The 16,480-nt window shown below is 47.6% G+C and overlaps 1 protein-coding gene across 7 annotated transcripts in view; it reads right to left on the bottom strand.

The window, feature by feature from the left end:
• The window catches only part of GAS7 (growth arrest specific 7), a 105,251-nt gene that overhangs the window by 38,314 nt on the left and 50,457 nt on the right, over positions 1-16,480 (bottom strand). For 5 of the 7 annotated variants that reach the window (XM_075771031.1, XM_075771030.1, XM_075771033.1 and 2 more), the window contains exons 3-5: positions 6,307-6,378; positions 5,294-5,379; positions 1,469-1,522 (exon numbers count right to left, since the gene is read on the bottom strand). In XM_075771031.1, coding sequence (XP_075627146.1) covers positions 1,469-1,522; positions 5,294-5,379; positions 6,307-6,378 — 212 coding nt within the window. Of the gene's footprint in view, positions 1-1,468; positions 1,686-1,719; positions 2,022-5,293; positions 5,380-6,306; positions 6,379-16,480 lie in introns of those variants that run through there. The other 2 variants (XM_075771034.1, XM_075771036.1) reach the window with 2 other exon arrangements.

Genomic DNA, 16,480 nt, shown 5'->3' with positions numbered 1-16,480 from the left:
GAGCTGTTAAAATTAGCTTGGTTTTGTCTGTCTGATGCATCGCACTTGAAAGCTTTGGACTTCTGCTGGAGAAACGCACACCCAGTGACCCTGACATAACACACGCTTTCTTGCTTTGCAGACACTACCAGACAGCACATGGGCTAGCAAATATGACAGTGAAAACCACCCTCAGTGAACAGCCTGAGCCCTCACCCCCGTAAACAGCGAGTTATTTCGGAAACACAAGTGCTCTCACTCTTGTGCTGCGCCCTACAACCCAGTGCAGCCCACCTTGCGACAATGTCTAGTCCCTCTGGAGACAATTCCTCAGGGCATTTGCAAATCTGCCTAAACCAACAGATTTATACCTACTTCATGACACCCCGCTTCCTCAATACACTAATTAACAGCAACCACACATTTTTCATTCATAACGATTGATTTTGATAACCAAGTACATTGTTGAAGATTTTTTTTCCCCAGAAAACTATACCTACGTGTCAATGACTGACCTGCACCGCAGTCAGACACCTACATGTGCTCCTTTCGAGCCCTCGTCCCTGTCACCAGAAACCCAGAGAATTGTGGCCGCTAATGGACAAATCAACAGGCTGCATGTGATAATGTAGACAACAACCTCCTCCTTGTAGTAACAGTTAACAATGACGTATAACATTAAATTATTCCTTTTGTTCTTGTGGATTTTATACCCTGCCAATGCTTGCAGCTGTAAGGAGGTTTATTGCCTCTCCTTTATCACTGCAATTCATTTATCTGCTCATTCATCTTCATCATTTCCTTTTAAATAAATCTTTCTATTCCCAGCCACTTTCATTAACCTATTTTGTTTTCCTTCCTGTTTTTACACATCTGTCCTGCACTGAGTCCAGAAGAGCAAAGTGTGTTCCAGATGAGGTCACCAGGCATACAAAAGATATTAATGTCTGTAAACGTGATACGGAGAACATCTTAACTGAGTCAGCTCTATTTAATTACTAATATTAAAAGCAAATGTAAGATTAACTTCATACTGAACCTAAAGCCTTTGCCTATACTTCCCATCAGAAACCTTGGGCGCTCTGGCACTGAAAAACACCTTCTGACACCTCTGAGAAAAACGTACTCTGCCCTGGCAGGGCAATGCTCCATCTCTTCAGTCTGGATTGCTCTGACCTTCCAGTGCTCCTCCAAACACAGAGGCTGTTGGGGGTGGCTACCAGGTGAGGAAGTTTTTTCAGGACACCTGGTTCCCAGCCAGCATCTCTGGAGCTCGCGTGTTCCCCTCCCTCGGCCCGTCCTCATCTCCTGCCCATGCCAGGACCACCATAATCAAAGGGAAAATGACACCGGGGTTCTGCCCAGGGCGGAGATCCCAAACCCTCCCTGAGCCCCTGACTTAACTGAACACCCACATCGCTCGCGGGGGAGGCTCTGCCCGCCCGCCTCCCCCAGCCCTGCTCAGCACGGAGCCCCCCGCCGGACTCACCGTCAGGCTGCTCTCCTTGCTCTGCCGCCGCGGCGCCGCCGGGGACCCCGTGGTCTGTGGAAATAAGCGGGGCGCATCGTCACGGCCGGTCTCGGAGCCCAGCATGGCGGGCGCGGAGCGGGCGCTAGGCGGACCCCATGGCCCGGCGGCTCGGCTCCGCACGGCTCGGCTCGATTTGCTCAGCGCGGCACGACTCGGCGCGGAGCTGAAAGCGGCGGCGCCGCCGCCCCGGCAGGGCCGCCTCTCCCCCGCCGCCGCCAAACCGCGCGGCCAATGCCGGGCCGGGCCGGGCCGGGCGGCGCAGCTGGCTCCGAACCGGGCGAGGCGGGCCGCCGGCCCCACCGCCTGCTGGCCGAGCCCTCGGGGCGGCACCGGCCTGGCGCTCCGCCTCTCGCCTCCGCCGGGCCGGGCCGGGGCGGGTGACGCGGCTGCCGGCTCGGGGGCAGCGGGAACTGGTCCGCAGCGTGCGAGTCCGCCACTGGCAGCAGCCGCTGGGCCGCAACCCCCCTGACCCGGCACCGCGCCCACAGCAGCCGCCGCGGAGGCGAGCAGGGCCGGACGCGCGGGGGTGCGGTCAGCGGACCCCAGCCGGGTAGCGCCCCGGAGCAGCGCGCTGCCTTTGGGCTACAGCCCGAACGTCCAGCCGAAGTCCCGTCAGCAGCACCGTGCCCAGGGCCGAACGCGCGGGGTTTCACTCGGGCCCACTGCGGGCCGGCGTCCCGGCCGGGCCCTGCTGCTGCCCCCCCCCGCAGTGGCTGCGACCACCTAAGCGGGCAGCGTTTAGCTGCTCTCTAGGAAGCCGTAAACAAGGCCTGGCCCTGCGCCCAGCATAGTACAGCTCTGCGTTGCTCTCGTTTGTGGCTTTTTCCCCCTTGACCTGTTTCCAAGAAATGTGGCTGAGCTTGCCTGAGGGATCTTGCCAGCGTTTGTTTGCGTGATGGCTGCTACCCAGGTCTGAGAAAGCATCCTGGAGAATGCCTGGAAGCTGCTCTGCAGCAGGAGACAGCCTGTGCCAAGAACAGACAAGGAGGCAGTGGAGGCAAAGCAGCTTGGGATGGCCCAAGACAGGCGAGTAGGAGAGGGACTGGCCAAAGCGTATGGGAGTTTCAGGGTGTAGAGGACAGCTTCTTGCAACCAACAGGTGTTTTCCTTACTAAGGACTCTTCTGCAGAAGCAGCCACAGATCCTAGGAAAAGCAGGCTCCCAAGTTGGCATGGACACAAGCTGCTCTTAGAATTAATGGCACCAGCAGCTAGTTATAGATTCAAAACTAGTTATAGGTTCAAAGCAGGAATGAAGCCAGGACTTCAATTTGGAAAAACCTGTAATAAAGGAGCAATGGAAAGAAAGTATCATGGAGGCTGTTGAAGTGAATGAGAAAAGTCATGAAAGGGATTTTTGTCAGTCTGATGGTTGAGTCAGCTGAGCAAACAAGTGCATGGCAATGGACTGCCCATGTATCTCAGATGTGAATTTGACCAAAAAGGTGGCTATAAACTTGAGTCAGACCCACCACCATAAAAAGTGAAAGTGGCAACTGTTGTCACAAAGGAAGTTCTGGGAGAGTCAGTTAATCTGACTTGCATACCAAGCCAACTGCAAAAACATTGTGAATCAGATACTTTGAGAAATGAGATTTGTTGCACAAGGATTAACATAGCTTTTTTGTAAAGGGAGTCACTGCCTGCAAGTTTATTGGGGTTCTCTGAGGGACTCACAGCAGACATGTGGACAGTGGTGTCTGGTAATGCACTACGTCAGTTTCTAAAACACTTTGACCTTGTTTAGGTGCCCACATGCTCTGCCTCCAGCCTGTGCAAACAGCTCAGAGAAGCAGCAGCACAGGACAGTTAAGTGGAAGGAGCAGGACAGATGTGGAAGGAACAAGGAATCCAAAGCGCTGGACTGTATCATGGGAGATGGTATGAATCCACTGGTGGGCAAGCCAAACCAGAAATGCTGACTTAGCTGAAATGGCACACGAGGGCAAGGCTGAAGGCCATTACCTAGGAGGCAGTGGGTGAGAAAGTGGGTTGAGGCAAAGAGGGACAGTTGGCAGATAACGCAAAATTTAGACAAAGAAATAGGGAACATCAGAGGGATGCATGAAGTTCAACAAGGCCGAGTGCAAGGTCCTGCACGTGGGTCGGTGCAATCCCAAGCACAACTATAGGCTGGGCGAGGAGTGGATTGAAAGCAGCTCCGAGGAGAAGGACTTGGGGGTATTGATTGATGAGAAGCTCAACATGAGCCAGCAGTGTGCGCTTGCAGCCCAGAAAGCCAACCGTGTCCTGGGCTGCATCAAAAGGGGTGTGACCAGCAGGTCAAGGGAGGGGATCCTGCCCCTCTACTCCGCTCTTGTGAGACCCCACCTGGAGTACTGCGTCCAGCTCTGGGGGCCCCAGTACAGGAGAGACATGGAGCTGTTGGAGTGAGTCCAGAGGAGGCCATGAAGCTGATCAGAGGGCTGGAGCACCTCTGCTATGGAGACAGGCTGAGAGAGTTGGGGTTGTTCAGCCTGGAGAAAAGGCGGCTCTGGGGAGATCTAATTGCGGCTTACCAGTACCTGAAGGGCCTACAGGAAAGCTGGAGAGGGACTGTTTATCAGGGAGTGTAATGACAGGACAAGGGGTAATGGGTTTAAGCTGAAGGAGGGTCGACTGAGATTAGATGTTAGAAAGAAATTCTGTACTGTTGGAGTGGTGAGGCACTGGCACAGGTTGCCCAGAGAGGTTGTGGATGCCCCATCCCTGGAAGTGTTTAAGACCAGGTTGGATGGGGCTTTTGGCAACATGGTCTGTGGAGGGTGTCCCTGCCCGTAGCAGGGGGGTTGGAACTAGATGATCTTTAAGGTCCCTTCCAACCCAAACCGTTCTATGATTCTATGATTCTATGCTGAGAGCAACAGGCAGCCCAGGTCGGCATGCTAACAGCACACAAAGGAAACACTCATTTCACTGGGAGTATTTAGTAGCCCTGCAGAAGAACCTATAAGTTAATACAGAAACAAAACAGAGAACTCTGGTCAGGTACCACCGGGGAAAAAACACCAGTGGGCAGGGAAGCACAACCCAATGGGAGTGCAACCCACCAGCTATTCAACTGTTGCTGTTTTGGCAGGGAGCAAAGAGTTTCATGGGAGGAGCTGGACGAGGGCCCTGTGCTGCATCCACAGACCTGCGGGGAAGACTCTCCCAGGGACATGAAGTGGTGCAAGAAAAAGTGCAGAGATATTTACTGAAAATTTGGACAAACAGGCAGAGAAAACCTGCTGTCAAAGAGCCAGTGTCTTGAATGCTAGCCTGGGGGGATGAGATGGGTGAGGCATGGGCTGTGTAAGGCACAGAGGAGAGCCTGTAAAAGGACGTGCAGGAATGGATGAAGTAATTGAGAAATAAGCTTCAGACAAATTCTTTGTGAATACTGTCTTTGGGAGGGAAGGCTGGAGCTGCAAGAAAATACAGTGATATACAGACATGGGCAGATGTGCAAGTCTAGAGAGAGGACTGTGCTGGAGACAGGCCCAGGCTTCAGGCTGAGGTGGCAAGAAAGTCTGTAGGGTTGTTAACAGTGACTGAAGTGGCCTGGTGGATTTTTCAGAAAGGAGTAATAGGACAAAAAAATCCAAAGTGTCTTGGCATTTTGTACTGTTTTACCAGTTGGACAGAAAGACTAACTATTCTAGATGCCACAAATCTGTGTGATCTGATGGTTTCTAAAAGAAAATGCCTCTTGATCTCCTGCTCTGGGCAGATTCCTAAACTACATAAGTGGAGACTCATTTATTCTTGGATACTACTGTTCGGCTTTTTCCCCAGAACCTACCTGAGGGTCCCCACTGGCTTTTCGGAGGCTCATATTACCAGAGTCGAGCTGGTGTACCGGGGTCCCAGAGATGTGGTAGCCATTCACTGTAAGAACAGATGGAGAGTTAGCAGGCTTGCTGCTGGTAGCAAATGAATAATTGCACATTTTAAAAACTAATCACATAATTTAATACACAGATATAGATCATGGTGCCTTTTTTGAGTCACCAGTGTTCACTGCCTCCAGCCTAAGAAACTACAGGTGTTTTTCCTCATCCCAATGGAATGTGATGTGGCAATGTGATGTGTTAACTCCAACCCAGAAAGATCCCAGAACCCGACCGTACAGAAGCTCAGCCCATGGGCCCACTCCGCCCTTGGGATCTTGCAGCAGGCTCTTATCAGGAGTTATGACAGGAGTTACTGAGCTGGAAAGAGCCAAGAAAAAGAGACCCCCAAACTCAAAGCAGTTTCCATAGCGCTGCTTGGTAAAATGACGTGTTTGAAGAAGTGGGTTATGTAAAAAGTACTGGTTTAATGGGGATGGGCTTTTCATATCAAGAAAGCAAGCCTTGTAAGATGTTTACGGTTCATGTATACAGCTGTAGGGTGCTTTATTTTTGGAATATACTGAGCAAAGAATAATGCTTAAAGTAGGGTTAAAACAAGATACACAACTACATCACAAATCCTTTGATCACAACAAAATGCGCAGTCTTCAAGCATACTTCCCACTCAGCTCTGCTGATAAAGAGGTGCATGAGTTCAAAAAAAATCTATGAAAAACATCCTCTAGACATCCATCTGCCTCCATACTGCAAGGAAAGAGCCATGTCAGCTCTGACATTTCAGACAACAGGCAAGAAGATGTATCAGAAGGGAAAGCCCCACCACGTTTACTCTGCCACACTCCACATGACCGTGTACATTAAATATACATCCCATGTAATCACAGCATTTCCCTTTGCTCTGCTGAGTGGCAGAGAAGCAGATTCACCCAGCGCAGTGGTCAGGCACAGCATCAAACAGTACCTGCAGAACTCTTCTGTGACACAGGGCTCTTTGGAGTCCCAGGCACACTGCTTGGCCGCTCCCAGGTCGTTTCTGTTGAAGGGAAACATCAGTGTAAGGGTGATGAAGGCCTTGCACACACATTGGAGTTAAGTCTGTTACACACATATACAAATGGGTCTGACCCTCAAGTGTTCTCTGAACCAGGTTCTCACCCTGTGAGGAAGGTGCCTGCACCTCTCTGCACTCCCCATCTCTTCCCATCTCTTTCTGCTGTCACTTTCCAGCCCCTGCTCCCTTGGCCGCCAGCTGGGATGAGTGGAAACAGCAGATTGGGAGCTGCATCACTGGTTCTTCCAGTGCAGGTCTGCCCCAGGGCCGTGCTCGGCAAGAAAGCAGGAATACAGCTGTATGCACAGATCACCACCTGTAAGCTGCTGCCACCATCTGATCTGCGCAGACAGCATTTCCAGGTGTAATTAAATCTAGCCCAGCACAGGTCCCACCTACAGCACCCTGCGGACACGGAGACCTGCCCGGCTGCAGCACAGCCAGTTGTGGCACTTACCCTGGGAACAAGGACCAAGTGGTGGCAGTGCCTTTGCCCCTGCTCTCTGCATCAAAAATTTAAGTGAATGACTCAAAGATGTGGTTTTAGTGACATATACACAGACCATAGCATGTTTTTCCCTCAAAAAACTATTTCCCTGGCAAATTTCCTTTTTTCCACTAGCAGCTAGGATATACACATATATGTTACACTAGTTTTGATACTCAAAAGGCTGTTGCTGCTTTTCCCCTCTCTGTTTCCTCTGTAGTTTAACCATTCTGCTAATTTTCTCAGCAAATGGAAAATTATTTTTGACCACCTGCTAAATACAGAAGATGACTTTGTAAAAGTTGCAAACAGCAGATAGTGAAGTTAGAACAGCAGCTTCTGTAGAAGTCTAGCTAGAAAACCCAAGCCAGCATTCCTTTTGAATAAACATATTGGTACCAAATCAAATTAATAATACTGACTGCCCATATCAAAGAAGAAAATAAGCAAGTTAGCGTAATGAAGTCAAAGGACTACTTTGGCAACTTTGCTTGAAACTCATCCCCAAAATCCCAACCAACAGCCATCTAACCTTGCCAAAGCCTGAAATCCTGCATCTCTCTCAATATTCTGGATGAACATGGTCAAGTTGTAACGGAGCAGGAGAGGCAGAGAGAGCCCATGGGCTTGACAGTTTCGGGGCTGGCAGTCAGCATTTCCATCAGGGCACATAATGCCTCCTGTCCTGGGTGAGCGCTTATCTGAGCACCAAACAGGATGCTAACATGCTTCAAGAACCATAAAAGGCCTATTGGGTAAAGAAGGGAGTACTGTTTTATCTGTCTTCACATATACATGCATGCACATATATACATATACAGATGTCCTCCAGGGTTGTGTTAGGTTCCTCATTTCAGGAACGGACTCAGGATTACGGATCCCAAATGGGGGAAGGTGCCACCCCCCACAGCTGTGATGCCTAAATCCTTGAGACACACATCCTGCTTCCCCCTCTCTCCCCAAGCCCCAGCATGCTTTTGCTTGCAAAGAAAAATACTTTGAGCTTTTTTTCCTTGCAAGTGCAAAACCTGGTGGACTAGAAGCTTTGATGACTCATGGAGAAATATTTTCATTTTACTCAGCTTTTTGTGAATTGGGTAGTAAGTTAATAAAGTCTGTTAGGTCAATCAGGAAAAATTGGAATGTGTTTTGACTAAACAGAAGGAGAATCAAATGCTGAGAGTTGTCTTTTTTGAGTCAGCTTGTCTTGGCTTAAAATACACAAGTGCATGGTTAAGTAAAGACAAATTCTATTTTACATTTCTTGCAATGCAAATAGAATATGCTACCCCCATTTCTGGTAGATTTTTTCCCCCTAATTTAAATAGTTGATGAATGAATAATGTAAGTGAATTGACTTGAAGACAAGTGTTTTAAAGAATGGCTTCTGGAGATCTGTGTGGAGGGGTTGTGATGTCCACTCTTGCTATGCCCAAGCACAATCAGTGGAGTAACATGTTTTTATCAGAACAAACTTTGACATTAGCAGCAAAAACAATTGCCTTCATATTTGGCTTGTTTGGTGGTTTTTTTGCTTTAATTTGGTTTGGTTTTTTTTAATGCAAGCATATCTGTCTACAATATTTTTGCATTTTTGAGACCATACAGAGGAATGTACCTAAAAACCTAACAAATATATTTGAATTGTAATCAATCAGTTAAAATTACCAGCTGCTTCTTGTAACTGGTCTCTGCTTTGCCTGCTAGCTGCCTACTAGTGAAGCTAGCATGAAGTGCCTAATTCTTCCCCTCTGCCATACAGAAAGCCAAGATGCATAAGTTGAGGGCAGACTTTTTATATGTGAAAGACCAGTGCCCAATGGTTAGCATATTTGTGAGTACAATACAAATACAATTTGTCTTCACAGATTTTCTACAATAAAGTGATTGTAGAGTTATGTACATTGAAAAATAAAACAAAAAATGGTATAAAAATGCATAAAATAGAAATAACATCTTTTCTTGGACATGAATTGAAAAGAGCAAGAATGTTTTTAACCCCATTTATTTTGAGTACTAAGGAAAAAAAAAAAAACCAAACACTTCTGTCCGCAGAAAAACTGAGGAATTATTCCAGCAGCCCGAGCAAGGAGAAGAACCAGCCTGGCTCAGGGCTGCACAGCTGCCATGCCATCTGCTGGAAGCAACTAAATTTACCAAGATAACACCATAACATCACAAGTTGCTCTGCAGCTTGGTCATGATTAGAAGTGAATGGGGGGGGGGTGTGTGTGTGTGTGATTTTTTCCACAGCTAGAAAAAGCTAGAGAAGACTTGGTGAGAGAGAACACCCTGTTTGATACAGACAAGACAGGGTCTTGTCTTGGAGTACCAAATGCAGCCTTTGATCCTGGCACTTGGAAAATCTGAAGTCTACTTGTAACCCTGTGGTAAAACAGTGATCACTGCTATTAGGAACAGATTCAATACCGGACAAGATTTTATATCCCACCCAATTTTTCAGAGAGGATGTAGGAGACAAGCTAGAACCTCTCATTCTGAGAGTGTGTAATTTAGCACGGGCAAACTGACCCTGACAAGTTCTGTCTGCCCTTATCAGCCACATGTTAATTATTCTATTTAGCCAATGAAGGGAAGGAATAATCAGCAGTTTCATTGTCACCCTCTGCACTGCGGAGGAAGTCTGTGAACAGAAAGAAGTCCTGCAGCCCTGGGAGATAGATACCTGGAAAATAGTTACTAAACAGCAAGGCAGCAGAAAGCCACTCGTTCAAAGTGAAATGACGCAGCGAGAGGAAAAATAGTCACAAGACCCAAGCGATGCATGCCAACAGAACCAAAGAGGATTTTCACAGATGTGGTTAAAACATTTCCTCCCAAAGGAAAGTGGAAACCTGTGGTGTTCGGGGGAAGAAAGTTCACTCTGTATCTGTTTGGCAGGATGAGAAGTGGCATGGTATGTCAGGCCTTCAGAGAGCCACACGCTCTGGGACCTCATGTCAGTCAAGAATCACAGATTCCGAGAAGGTCTTGATGCAGACAATTTTTGTGATCAAAGTGTTGCAGCTGAAGAAGAAATTGTGTGTCCCTTCTTGAGGTCAAAGCAGCTACTTTCCAGTCTGAACATACAACATCAGCCAAACATCAGGGCTTTAAGGTCCAGCATAATCCCTTCCGAGTGTGCTTTCAGGAATGGGTTAGTACCTCTATATGGTATCATGTGCAGTGCTGTGGTAGGAGTTAAATCCTCCATAGTTTCACTGACCAGGGCAGAGCAAGCCAGAGGACCTCCGGGTCTGCGGGCTGCACAGAACCTTTCCCTGGTCTAAAGGATCTCTGGCAGTTACAGCATGTCACCCAACTGCTGGTGCTACCTCACCTCTTCATAAATAGCTTTGGACTTTGTTTTGGCTTTAACAGCAACAAATCTGTAAGGCTGCGCAGCTCCAAGCCCAGTTTCTGCCTTGAATAAGGTGAAGCTGTGCAGGCTGCACAGGTCGCTCCGACATGAAGAACAGCAACGGAACATGTCCCTCCTCAATGACGTGAGAAGAAACCCTCCAAGCTTCCCCAAACTATTCCTGAAAACATGCAGAATTAGAAGTGATATTCACAGTATGGTTGAAAAGGCCCCATAGCCTTACCTCATCTTTTTTGGATTCACTTTACTCTTGCCAATGGGATGTAGGAATCACCTTCAAGTACAGAGAGTTTGCAAACCTCCCAGCGTTCCTTTACTGCTCCACTGCATCTCCATAGACTTTCAGACAGGTTTGCGGCCTATCCATGGCTCCTCAAAGTGCAAAGATTGGTTGGACCTATGAGTCAAGGGGAGTGCAAACAGCCCTGCTTTGGAAACAGGTCCCCTTTAACAGTGCAGTACTGTGCTCCCCACTCCAAACCTCCGGGCTGCTTGAAGCCACCACGCTCCAGTTGGCTTTGCTGAAGCAAACCTCACCTCACCAGCTGAAAACAAAGTGCTGCTAGTGCTCTCACACCTTATCTCCCTTTCTTACTAAGATCTTCCCCACATGTGTGATGAATCAGAAAAGGTTTCATGACACTTCATTTCTTGATATTGTGTGTGGGAGAAAATAGCCCAAAGGAAAGGCAGGGGGAGGGCGTGGGTTTGTAGGGGAAACCACTTGCAATGCCCTGAGAACGGAGTAAATAATTCAAAACTTCAGAAGGAAAAGGAGTGGGTGAATGAGAGTACAATTAAAATGTTTTCCTCCTGTTCCGTAGAGGACGTGTAGCACAAGGAGATTTTGTTTCACTGGAATGAGGAGGTCTCACCTCTGCATCAGTTCACAGAACTGTCTCCAGTCCAGGAAGAACCGTCCTGGCTCTCCCCTCCTGACCTCCTGCAGACCAGAGTTTGAGGACTCTCCTGATTCAGCACAGCAGCTATTTTGTCTTTGTGCTCCATCATTTTGGTCCAGTGAGCCCTGCAGTACTGAACCCAAAATGGGTCACCTATAGCAACATCAGCTCAAAAGGCCCAACCAACCAGCCCTTGCACGAGCCTCTGAACTGCAACACGGTCCTCTACATGGTGTCCTCACATTGCATTGCAATGTTACACTCCTCCATGGGCCTCCCAGGACCCTGACCTTTACTTCCATCCTCATACCTAAAGAAAAGAGACAGGAGAAGCAGGCAGAAGTGATGGATGCAAACCTCTCTGGCCCTGCATGAAACATGAGATTCAATCTTGCATGTGCTGAAAGCAGAGCACCATGTCGTGCATGAACTAGTTCAGCAGGAGTTGCAGTGTCAGAACTGAAATCCAGCTCCATCCCACAGGCAGTTCAATAAAAAAGAGACTGAGGCTGCCACACAGTTTTTATCCTCGGACCTGAGACAGGCACCATTCAAGAGTTCTTGAAATCTTCTGTCCATGTGTTGAGGGTAGAGGTGCTTGTTGCTACCTCAACAGCATGGGAAAAGCTGCTAATAGTCCTTACTTGATCTTTCAAAATGAGCGCTGGGACCTGTACCATGCCCCTCCTTTTGCAAACATCATGCGACAAAAGCAAGCCCTTCATTGCATGTTTAGTAATGATAATAGTGTTATTTCCAGCACTTTCTGAGACATACTTTGTTTTTCTAGGTTTTAGGCCACTTTACCAGGACAGGTTTCTATACCACCCTTTAGTTAGGGTATCCTGTATCAGAGGGAAATTGTCACTGAAAGTTTTATCTGTAAGAGAAAAAACATGTAATAAAAATGCTTGACATCTCCTAGGTATCTCCATAGATGACTTACTATTTCAGCTGCAGTTCATAAGTTTAGTTGGAGTAGGTGTTGACCGTAGCTGGTGAGATATGAAAGAAAAACCTCAACCCACAGACTAAATCTTTCCACGCTCCTTAACTGACTCAGACAGGTGGAAAAATATCAGGCAGAGGAACTACTAGAGTAGGTCGTGGTTACATTCCTTCACGTCTAGCAAGTACTTCAGAAGAGGCAGGAGTTGTCCTCAAGTGGTGAACTTCCTCACTGCTTTCCAGCATCGCAGTACTAGTTGTCTTCAAGGAGAGAAACCCTTTAATGCGTCTGGCTTTGCTGAGCACCAGGCTGTCCCAGGGACGCGACAAGGTGTGCTGGACAGGAGCTCCAGGAACGTCAGTCTAGCTGAACTACTGGGTCGTCTCTCTCAAAGAAATGGCATGCTTTCAGCTCACTTTGAGGTTGCTTTCTAACCAAGCAAAGATAAAATAAGTCTTGTTTATTCTCTGAAAATTGGGAGTTTAAGATTTGGTAAAGGTTGGAGGTAAAGCAGAATAACCAACTGTTATTAATAGACTTAGTGCCATTCTGAGCCAGATTCATTCTGGGTTGTGCTTGGGCTGCCAGGACTTCTCCTCCAGAGAACTGGCCACTCGTTGTATTCACCCAGTTCCCTTCTGCACTCACAACAGCATCAGTGAAAATGCAAATATCACCGCATGATCACAGGGTAGAAAATTCTCCTACTTAGTCTGTTGTCATCCTCCAATTACCCAGTGAAATGCAGCATTACTAGAATTGTTTTCACATTCTTGATTAAGGTCTAGCTTTTGATGGTGCAGTAGGGAGGTTTCCTTTGCACCTGGCACTTCTTAATTTAATCCTTTTTATGTGCTTACAATGCTTAAAAATTATATGTCTTAGGAAAGAATAGTTGAGCTTGTGACATACTGATGTTAGAGTGCTCTCAGCTCTGGCACTGCACAGCAGCTATGAGACATAAGTGTACTGAATGACATATTTTAGGATGGAGAACCTCAAAACACACAGAGGTCCCTTTAAGTTTCTGCAGGTGTTCTCAGACCCAGTCCTAATGACAGAAGTGTCACATACAAGATGACCACAACCACTGTTACCATCTGCCCATGTTGTGCTGGGCACTGTTCATGACAACAGCCTTTGGACAAGGCACAAGGAGGATGAAGACTGGTGGCTTCCAGCTGTGGATTCCAATGGGGCTTAGACATGTAACCACTCAGACTGGGATGTTTTAGCACATACTGGTTTGGTGTCCTGGCAAATCTACTTGCAAGACAAAGACAGCACCATGCTGGATAGAAAGAACTCGGCTGCTCACTAGCCATAGGATGTTTAAGGTCCCTAAACACTAGGTTTGTGAGGGAAATACAATGTGTACATGGCACTGAGTTTTCCACTATTGTTTGGGTCCTGGCTAGAAAAGCACAATCTGTTGTTTCTGCTCTTCCTGGGGTCAGTAGGCAGGCTGCAGGTTGCAGTGGATGCACAGCTGTATCAGAGATTTGCTTGGAGTTAGGAATTTCAGTGAAAGAAAGGTGAAGGGTAAATCAAGAGAAGCAGGAAAGGGTACCCAGGAGGACAGAAACAGAAAGGCTGGCTAATGGTACCAGGAGGATACCAAGTAATGCATATTTTTTCACGCAGATTAAGAAAATTTTCCTAAAACTCTGAAGTGCTGGACTTGAGATTCCTTTCAAGGAAATGACCACTTGCAGTTACACATTTCAGAGCTGCCTGAAAGTCCATGCCCCAGAACTTGCTGTTGCAGGTGACATTTTACTAATGCTGTTTGTGACAATAAGAATATATGGACCTTAATTAGGATCAAGATAATGTGAGAACGGAATTCCTGCTTTCCAGGAGACGGAAAGCTGTTTAGTGAATGGGAAGGACATAACACCACAGATGAGAAAAGCCTGGAAATAAGGACACACTATGTAAGGTTGACCTCAGCTGAGAATGCAAGATGGCAGAAAGCCACACGCACACTTGTGTCTTAAGTATATAAGTCATCTTTAATGTGATGGATAAGGTAGCTGGAGTGCTATTGTTTGACTAATGCAAGAGGTATTACAGCTGCAGCACATCAGAGAATTTCCTTAGCATAATCAAATATTTTCCTGCTGAATCTACCACCCACGCACAGTTGTAAACCACTCCCAAAGACACTGAGCAACCATATGGTTAACCACATAGTAGCTGTGCATTCTGGGGACATGGTACTTTTGAACTCGGCATGGCAGTGTGATCCTAGGGCTCCCCTTTCAGAAAACACACCAAGGCCACCCCTGCTGAGCAGCCCAGAAACTTTTCCATGTTCTTTTACAGTCCAGGTTATGTGCAGCAGCATCTGCTTTGCCAGCACCATTCAGTCAATGTTTTATAACAGTCTCACATCTGAAAAGAAGTTTAACAGGATGTGAAAGCAGAGGAGATTGCTCATCCCAGTTTTCTTAAAGATGGATAAGTATCGTCCATGCACATAAGATGGTTTTAAGAGGCTATGTGAAGCACACAATTCTTTATACCTTTCAGAGAGTGGATAGCATCTCCACCCTCCCACCCTGACTGCTTCTCACCTTCTCTGCCCTTCATTTACCTGTCCTACCCTATATCTTTACATGGCAATCACAACACAGAACTGCAACTATTACTGATGAGAAATGTCATACTAGGGAATTACTTCAGAAATATCCATTTGTTTGAGATGATGCCAATGCAGTTGGGGGAAGGGTGAGAGGCTCAGCCATAGTAAGCTGCATGAAGTTGCCAGCAGTCCTGACACTGCCTGAACCAAATATGAAGCATTGCAAAGAAATGCAGGCAGGGGAGAGCAGTGCTATGTTCCTTGCTTTGGGGTCTGAAAATGCCAGCTACAAGCCTGCTGCCAACCCCCCAAAACAGCAGCGAGTACATAAACATAGTTATTTCACAGGGACTGTCAGTTAGGAGATATCCAGGGCAGAAATTATTTCACCTTACCTGCACCTGCCTCCAAAAGACCCACAGGTTGTCCAGATGTGCTCAGGGTTGACTGTAAATGCCAGCACTCTTTCTATTTGCTCTGTCTCCCAGACAGGGTTTGTTCCTACTCACAGTCTTCCCATCAGCTCATATACATGGAAGGTTTTGAAAGCTTCACACACAGTGATTTTGCAACCCAGACCAGCCTGGGGACATTTATTTCTTGAAATTCCAGCAGAACAACAGAGCGTCTCGCTGACTTGCTGCAATGGTACCTGTCTTGGGAAGGGAACAGATAGAAACACCCCTGCCCATCGCCAGGTACAGGCAATTTCAGCTGAATGGTAAAATGGACACAGGCTCCGAGGGGCCGAGGGAGGACTACAGCACTTCACATAAACACCTACTGGCTCTTCTTCAGTAAGACCACACACAACACTCCCTCACTGCAGTCAGAGATGGAAGAGTGTGCATAAAACACTGGGATATTTATCAAGCTGAGACTTGAGCCAGCTCACTTGACATATGAAGGCCACAAGATAACTGGTGGTTTCTGAAGACCTTATTTCATGTTTCTCCAAACAGGTCAACACCAGAGCTGACCTGTGAGATCAAGGAGATGGACAGCTGGCCTCAAGGGATAGAGCCCACCGTTTGCTGAGGTAAAACCAACAAAAAGGGCAGCGCAGTTCTGGTGAGGAAAAAATAACAAAAAAGCCTGTGTTTGTGTTTTTTTCTGAAGCAGATAAGGGAATTTGATGGGCAGTCAGGATGGTTCAGAAGAAGCATGGGAGCTGTGCACAAGGGTGTTTTACACTCTCTCCAGTCGTCCTACACTTTTTTCTCTCCTTGCCTGCAAACAGAATCCCTAAACCCATCCATCTTGGGACATACAGACCCCCTTCTCCCTCAGTCCATCAAGCTGTCATCACCCCCAGCTCCCAACACCCTTCCCCATCCTCGGGAAGCAGAAGCAGCCATCCCTACAAACCCCTCTTGGCCACTGGGAAGGATCAAGCAGAGAGGGGTGGGTTGTGCACCATGCCCTCCGTATCTAGAGCCACAAGCACCATTGCTACAGGCCAGACTTCCTCTGCAGGGCAGCAGGAGCTTCAGGAGATGGCAACAAGGGGTTTGGGCTGCTTACACACTTGAAACAACGCATTCCTCTTCCCTTGGCACACACATTGGTTTTGGGACAACATGGACTGTGCACGCGTCCTTTACCACTTGTGCTAGTGCAAGGGGCTGTGTGTCGGTGGGTAGTAATGCTGAGGCTGGAGAAACTGGGGAGGCATGGGCGTGGAGATAGCCAGACACTGGCTAGGAGGAGATGAGTAGTATTGTTCAAGGGTGCAGAGACAGAGTGCTGAGGAATAGCCAATACTGCAGGTCTGGTA

The sequence above is a fragment of the Balearica regulorum genome, chromosome 18 (genome assembly GCF_011004875.1).
Source record: "Balearica regulorum gibbericeps isolate bBalReg1 chromosome 18, bBalReg1.pri, whole genome shotgun sequence".
Classification (NCBI taxonomy): domain Eukaryota; kingdom Metazoa; phylum Chordata; class Aves; order Gruiformes; family Gruidae; genus Balearica; species Balearica regulorum.
The sequence above is the reverse complement of the archived record's forward strand: the minus strand, read 5'-3'. Positions and strand labels throughout refer to the sequence as shown.